The 8629-nt window shown below is 37.2% G+C and overlaps 1 protein-coding gene across 1 annotated transcript; it reads right to left on the reverse strand.

The window, feature by feature from the left end:
• Positions 1 to 6456: 6456 nt before the first annotated feature.
• LOC110901305 lies at positions 6457 to 7050 on the reverse strand. Its single transcript, XM_022148142.1, has one exon. It carries the CDS (start codon positions 7048 to 7050, stop codon positions 6457 to 6459), a length of 594 nt encoding a protein of 197 aa, XP_022003834.1.
• Positions 7051 to 8629: the final 1579 nt, after the last annotated feature.

Genomic DNA, 8629 nt, shown 5'->3' on the forward strand with positions numbered 1-8629 from the left:
TCATTAAAAATACTGGTTACTATCGCCCCAAATGCGACATTTCACTGTCGTCGTCCATGATTAAACCCTGTCGTCTTTTTGGCAATAGTGGCAGACTGGTTTCCGTCTAGAGTGAAACTGGGCAAGTGTCGTTCAGGTGGTGGTGCTATGTATTAATTTTTTTGTTTAATTTTCCCTTTTATTTAATTTATAGTTAAACCGCTACATCTAGTTATTTTGTAATTTAATTATAGTGTCTTGGTGTACGTGACAATAGTTATTGTACTTTTTAGTTATTCCACTATACATGACCTTAAGCATTGACATCAAAATCACTATCTCCATCTATATAATTTAATGAGTAAATTACAAAACTCGTCCTTTATGTATGTATGTTATTGCAAATCATGTCCTTTGTCTTCAATATATACAAGAACAGTACTCAATATTTGCAAACCCTTGCGTGTTATGTCCTTTAGCCCTAACTGGCTTAGTTTTTATAGTTAAATCTGACCAGGTTGATCCTACATGAGGGTATTTTAGACATTTTACCCTAAACAAATAATCATGTTTAAAAAAAATATATTACATATACATCAATGACAATAGCTCTCCTTCATCCTCTCTCTCACACAGTCACACATACACACCCAGCACCATCTACACACCATCACCGCCACACCTCTACTGTCACCACCGCACCTCCACCACTGTCAACACCTCCACCACCATACCTCCATCATCAGCACTGAACTTCCACCACCGCACCTCCACTCCTGCAGCACAACCTCCACCACCATCAACACCTCCACCACCGCACCTCCGCCGCCGTCATCGGAGATCTAGATGCGCCGTCAAACCACCACTCTCTCTTATCCTCCATCGTTCTTCCAGATCCACCACCCACCTCTCCAACCACCACCACCTTCAATCATCTCATCTGCAGCCACAGATTCGCTCAACATACCACCTTTTATCCACCTAATCATGGCCGATGCTGCTTTAGATATGTCACTCAGCGACCTAATCAAGAGAAACAAGAAGTCCGGCGACAGTGACGGCCGCGACCGTGGTCCAGCATCTGGACCGGGACCTGCACATCGCTTCAACAACCGCGATGTTAACAGATCTACTCCTTATGGCACAACTAAGGTTGATTAGTTAGTTTGATTAGGTTGATTTAATGGTTGAATTGGGTGGAATGTTGTAGATGTTTGTAAAGGTTTTGTGCATCTGATTTAGGCAACGGATGTTGCTCCTGCTGCTTAGAATCATGATATGTTAGGTGGTGTGGATCTGAGTTTTGGACCTGGTGGCAGGGCTTCTAGAATTGAAACTGGAACGAGGCTTTATGTGTCCAAGATTATGGAGTTTTTAATGAGGATATTAAGGTATTTGTTATTCTGTTTAGTTGGGGATGCGGGTGGTGCGGTGGGAGAGATGGGTGGTGGTGGCAAGTGGGTGGTGGTTGGGTGGTTGTGTGGTGGATAGTTAGAGTGAGAAAGAGTGTAGAGATAGAGAGAGATTGTATGTGTGTATTTGTGTGTGTATATATATATATAATATAAATAAAATTCTTTTATATTATTTTTTATAATTGTTTATTTTAGTAATTAGAATAAAATGACCAAAATACCCTTATGTGGGGTCTACTTACTCAGATTTAGCCATGAAAATAAACTCAGTTAGGGCTAAAGGACATAACATGCAAGTTTTTGCAAACATTGAGTACGTTTCTTGTATATATTGAATACAAAGGACACGGTTTGGAATAAGTAGCATACATAAAGGACGATTTTTGTAATTTACTCTAATTTAATTAAAATACATGCTTTTTTTGTAAACTTTGTTTATTTGTTAAAACCTCACATCCATTTTTTATCCCTATTTTACTTACAAACACTTATTTTATTATTTTTTATCTCTATTTTACTTACAAACACTTATTTTATTATTTTTCTCAGTTTTATATACTCACAAAATTTATTTAGAGATGAATAGAAATCCCTATATTTAGAGATATACTGCCAACTCTCTAAATGTTTCTTCATTTTAGGTTCTCCACTGTAGGATATAATACACATAACTATATATACTTTCTCTATAATTTATAGAGATTATGGTTGTTTAAACAGAATGCCCTCGGGACTACCAAATACTCAAACATCCTTTAGATTTAGAAAAAACATAACGTTCTTCCACACAGTCCCATGAGATCAAACTCCTTTAGATTTTGAAAAACATAACTTTCTTCCACACAGTCCATGGGCTCAAACGATTATCATCCAATCCACCCAAATAAGTGAGGTTGCAATTAGTAGCGGTATGGGTCAACAAATGTCGGAAACACTTTTTGTTGAAATTGGGTTAAAAAAAGTCAAAGGATCGGGTTCGACTAGTTTAAAACCTGGTTTTAACTGCTTCGCTTCAAGTTTGACAACAATCCAGTTCCAAAGTATAGGGTTATTGCCCAATTCGGCACAATGTTTCATGTCGGTTCTTAACCAATTCTTGCCAATACGGTCTTGATTCAGGACGTTATGATGCTGATTAGGCGAGAAATGCCCTTTATGGGCCATGAGCCAAGTGACAACTATTTAGATGACCAAATGGTATTTAAATTTCTACACGTGACAGAAAGATCTCCACATCTGAATGGCAACAAAATGCACTTGTGGGTCCGAATACAGAGACATCCCACCAACTAAAGCAAAGGGCTTATCCAAATTCGCATACATGCAATTTTGAATGATGTGTGTGGCTACATTGCATATCCTCTTTCCTTTCTCACCATCCATTTTTCTGTATTTTTTTTTTAAACAGAGACAATAACAATAAACAAAAAAAAAAACTAACATGATGCTACGAAAGTCATAAGTTGTAATTTGAAAAAACAAACAACGACAATAAAATTAAACAAAAAAAACCGGAATAAGCTTCCGGTTGCACGATGGTTATGAGCATGTTGATCGGATCCTGATAATGATTTTTTGTATATTTTGCATTTAAGGTTATTATGTTGAACAAATGTCGCAACCGAGAACAAGGAGTGCTCATTTAAATAGAGATCTGGAAGGTACTAATCTTATTTTTTATTGTTTTTAACGTAAATAATATTTTTATTTAAATATTTGTACATTTTTATTTATTGTAGGTAAATAATATTTTACATTATATATTATCCCACTATTAATTAACAACTTCTAACACTCTTCACAAGTTACTATTATTTTTTTATTGCTTCTTATTGGCCACCACTCCACTACACTACCCATGTGTCTCTCTCACACACTCTCATATGATATTACCATTAGAGTTGGCTCCCCACCACCACTAGCCACCAAGTCGTTGGTGGTCGTTAAAAATATTGGTTACTATCGCCCCAACTGCGTCATGTCACTGTCGTCGTCCATGATTAAACCCTGCCTTATTTTCGGCAATAGTGGCAGACGAGTTTCCGTCTAGAGAAAAACTGGGCAAGTGGCGTTAAGGTGGTGGTGTTGTAGTGGCGGCGGCTTGATGTAGGTTGCACCGGTGATTGGTGGTGGCCAAAGGTGGTCACAACTCGTCACAAGCTTTCACGTATCAAGATCTAGGGTTTTGCGTTTTTATAAGTAGCTCTGGAGTGACGGCCGTGATGATGATGGATGATGAAGAGTATAGGGTTTAGAGAGAGCAGACAATAGATGTGTGGCTATAGAGGTGAATGCGGCTATGTTTGTGTTCCGATGGTGGTGGTTATGTTGCGTTAGTGGTGGTGGTGAGGTGTTGGTGGTGGAAGTGTTGAGGTGGTGGCAACTAGGTGGTGGGTGGTGATGGTAATTGTGTGGTAGAGATCTTTAAACTATTTAAGCACATGATTTTTCATGTTTTTATAAACCATGTCCATAAAAAAGCTTATATATATATATATGATTGATTGAGCTACATAGACATATACTATGAAACACCCCTCCCTTTTTTTATTCTTTCATATTGCATCTGTAAATATAATATTTGCAATATATTTTAAATTTTACACATTTCCCTCTCAATAGATTCAATTTTGTTTTGTGGTGCATATTAAAGTTAAGTATTAAGAATAAAATTTCGCATGTAAGTTACATTTACAACAACACAAAAATTTTGATACAAAGGGGATTGGAATTAAAAATAGGCTTAAGTGTATTAGGTCACACCAAAGGTTGGTTAACAAATCAATGTTACTGTTTTGTTTGCGTAATAATCTGAGACACACGTACGTGATTTAACGTTTTCAATGTTTGTTTTTTGTTTGCTTTAAAGGTTTTGCCGAAACGCACGGGCCCTAAACTCGTTGTAGTTTAATAATGTTTTATTTTAATTTCACTACTTGTTGTAGGTACTCCGAAAGGATCGGTGGCCAAATACTTTGCAGAAAACCTTGTTCACATGATGAACAATTTAGACGTTGATACAGAATGAGTTGTCACCTATTCCTTCGTATTGTCGATGAATTGGTGCATATGGACTCATTCTTTACATTTTGATATGATGTTCGAGGTATACGGGGTTTTCCTACCTTACAAAAGTTCACATCCGCGATTTCTCAAATGGCATACCAAACTACTATGATTCATGGGATGATATCCGAAGATGTCCGAAAAAATATTAAGGGAAAGTTTGTATCATTATCCAAATGTATAATTGAGCTACATAGCAAGAAGTATTTGTGTAAATGAACATGGAAGGACACTTAATAACTATATACATCCCACGAGAAAGACATGGTTTCTGCAGAATGCTAGGCAGTATCGGTTGTACGCATTGACCATGGCATAATTGGCCAAATGCATGGCAAGGTCAATTTATGTGTGGCAATCAGGGACATCGCTCAACAATGTTAGACTTTGTGTTTTCATAACATTTATCGTCTAAATAATGATTTAAACGTTCTTAGTCAGTCAGAGGTTCTCAACGGTACCGGACCTAATTCTTCGTCTATGGTTTCCGGATTTGAATATAAGCATGGGCATCATCTTGCTAACCAGATATACCCTAACTATGAAACAATTGTTAAAAGTATACCAGATCCTGAAGATAATAAAAGAATTAAATTTGCAAAATGCCAAGAATCAACAACAAAAGATGTTGAACGATTATTTGGTGTCCTAAAGTAACGATGGCACATTCCATTAACATTCCATAAAACATTCCATTCTCACCATAAACTAAGAAAAATTGGTCAATGTCACTCCCAACTTTCATTTTGGCTCCCACCACCCTCTACTTAACACGTAGGTGTTAGTGTCACCCCTTCGTTAAATAATCACTCGCTGAGTTTGTTTTTTAATCCCACATGGCATGGGGATGATGAGGTGGATAGCCTACGTGGACTCACCCTTTATCATCTTTATCTCTATCTTTATCTCTGGAAACATAATTCGAACCCTAATTCAACACAAACACATATTCTCCCAAATTGCAGATAATTTCTTCTGACGACGATCACAACCCACCACCTTCGCCACAACCACCACCACCACACACCACCGACGCCGCCACCCACCAGTCGCCGCCAATCGCAACCGGCCATTACCTACGCCGCCACCCCGATGACTACCACCACCCGCCACCTTTGCCACCCACCACCGCCACTAACCACAACCACCAATGTCGCCCACCACTGACGTCCCCACCACCGCCACTCACCGCTACCACCCACCACCATTGCCACAACCTACCACCGACGCCTGCCGCCACCACCACCTGCCTCTACCGCTACCAACCACCACCGTCGCCGCCACCCACCCGCCACCGCTACCTATTTCTTCCACCGCTATCCACCACCGCCGCCACCTATGACCACCCACAATCACCGTTACCGACCACAACCACTCACCGCCCTTTTATTTCTTCGTCTTTTCATGTCTAACAAACAATACACAGTAATAATTCATTTCATTCCAACATAGTAACCAAACAAGACCTGGAATAGTAATGAATTATTGCATTCCCATATCCATTCCATTATCTCGTCCATTCCATTCCCTCATCCATTCTATTACCCCATACCAAACAAACCCCAAAAGTATTAAGATACATGGCATAAGATGACTATCCAAGATAAAGGTCGGGCAATACGTGAATTCGATTTGAGCAACATTCATGACAAGGTTGTATTGGTTGATGAGGCACAACAAGAGTCAAAGATGTGGGCATTACACAACCCTCATATGCACCTCAACCTTCGTGCCAGTTTGATTGACCATATTTAGAAGGAGAAATGGATTTTATCACCCTAAACTAAGCAAAATTGGTCAATGTCACTCCCAACTTTCATTTTGGCTCCCATCACCCTCTACTTAACATGTAGGTGTCAGTGTCACCCCTTCGTTAAATAATCACTAACTGAGTTTGTTTTTTAATCCCACGTGGCATGGGGATAATGAGGTGGACAGCCTACGTGGACTCACCCTTTATCATCTTTATCTCAAGAAACATAATTCGAACCCTAATTCAACACAAACACATATTCTCCCAAATTGCAGATAATTTCTTCTGACGACGATCGGATACTGGACGAACGTTCGAGAACCACAACGGAGATGATGTCACTGACGTCGGCTTACCAGCAGCGCCGCTCGGCTCGCCGGAAGTGGAAACGAAAGCTCCGTGAATCGAATCGGAGTCTCCGTCATGTCCTTTAGATCTGAAGATGTTTGAAAGCGATGAAAACCTAATTAATCTCTTCTTCTTCTTATTGTTCGATGAAGTAGAAGTAGCACTGCCGATGCAACCGCCGGAAGTAACTGCTATCCGCGGTGAGTTGTAGAACCCTTTATCTGAGCGGCTGTGGTTCAGGTGAGGTTTGTTAGAAGGTTGTTGGACAGTTGTAATAGAATTATGTTGCTGTACGGGTTTCCAGTGGATGTACGGAGAAACAGAACGAGGTAACGGTGAATTTGTGTTTGAATTACGGTTGTTCTGTGATTGGTCCTGGGCTTCGGTTTGTTTCCGAGTGAGGATTAATTTGAATAGGCGTTCACAGAGACAAGAAGCGCAGACGTCGTTGATGCTGTTGAGATCGGTGTTGTGTTTCTTACACCTCATCTATAGATATATGATATATGAGGTTGTGTTTGTATATTAATATGAATTATTATGTACATATATTTGTGAGTGTTTTGAGAGATAGAGATGATAAAAGGGTCAGTCCACGTAGGCTGTCCACCTTATCATCCCCATGCCATCACGTAGGATTAAAAAACAAACTCAGTTAGTGATTATTTAAAGAAGGGGTGACACTGACACCTAAATGTTAAGTAGGAGGTGATGAGAGCCAAAATAAAAGTTGGGAGTGGTATTGGCCAATTTTGCTTAGTTTAGGGTGATACTATCCATTTCCCATATTTAGATTTTCGCCCGTATCAATCCCAATGAATAGTTGTGTATGTAGTTATTTAAAAATGTAGTTTAATTAGTGTATCTTCTATTGTTAGTGAAATTAAAGTTACTATTCTTTTTCTAGTGTTTTTAATATATAGATAATGACTTCTATTTTTAATATATAGAGTTATAATATTAAAGGTTTTGATTTTTAATATATAGACTTAAATTAATTATCTAAAGTTACTATTTATTGGCTAACATTAGAATACTAATAAACTTAAAAGGTAAAGTAAATAATAATTATTATAACATTATAACATTAGAATAATAAAAGTGTAAAAAAGTTATATATAGTATTATAATATTAAAGTTACTATTCATTGGTTTCTGTTTTTAATATATAGATAATAGAATACTAATAAACTTAAAAGGTAAAGTAAATAATCATTATTATAACATTATAACATTCGAATAATAAAAGTGTAAAAAAGTTATATATAGTATTATAATATTAAAGTTACTATTTATTGGTTTCTGTTTTTAATATATAGATAATAGATAATAATGTTTTTTTTATTTTTGGTTTAATAAAATTACATTAACTGGACTGTTTATTTGTGTTTTTAATATATAAATAATGGCTTGTGTTTTTAATATATAGATTTAAATTAGTTATCTAAAGTTACTATTTATTGGCTAACATTGGAATAATAATAAACTTAAAAAGTAAAGGAAATAATTATTTTTATAAAATTATAACATTAGAATAATAAAAGTGTAAAAAATTATATATAATATTATAACATTAAAGTTACTATTCATTGGTTTCTGTTTCTAATATATAGATATAAATAATGTTTTTTTTTATTTTTGGTTTAATAAAATTACATTAAATGGACTGTTTAAGAAGAATAGAAAAAAGAAAAATGAAGGGGAAAAGAAGGAAAGGGTAACCATACCCTTAGATGGGGATGGATGGGAAGGGTGGAAGAGGATGGTGTTCTGACCCTGAGTTGGTAGATGGAAATGATGGGGGAGTCAGGAACCATACCTCATACTGATTCAGTTTTGTGGGTTCGGGGAAGGGATCAGGGGCGCCATATAGGATCGGGACGATGGGGAACACCACCTCCTACCTTATACTTTCATAGAGACCATGGGGCGATCATGATCATCACGAGAGGGGGTGCATTCAATTTATGTTGTCCTGTTTTATTTTTAGATATGGATATGGTTTAACGTATCGGCTCATGCCATAACAAATGAAAAAAGAAAAATCAAAAAATAAAGTTATAATATA

This window comes from Helianthus annuus, chromosome 13 (genome assembly GCF_002127325.2).
Source record: "Helianthus annuus cultivar XRQ/B chromosome 13, HanXRQr2.0-SUNRISE, whole genome shotgun sequence".
In the NCBI taxonomy this organism is placed as follows: Eukaryota; Viridiplantae; Streptophyta; class Magnoliopsida; order Asterales; family Asteraceae; genus Helianthus; species Helianthus annuus.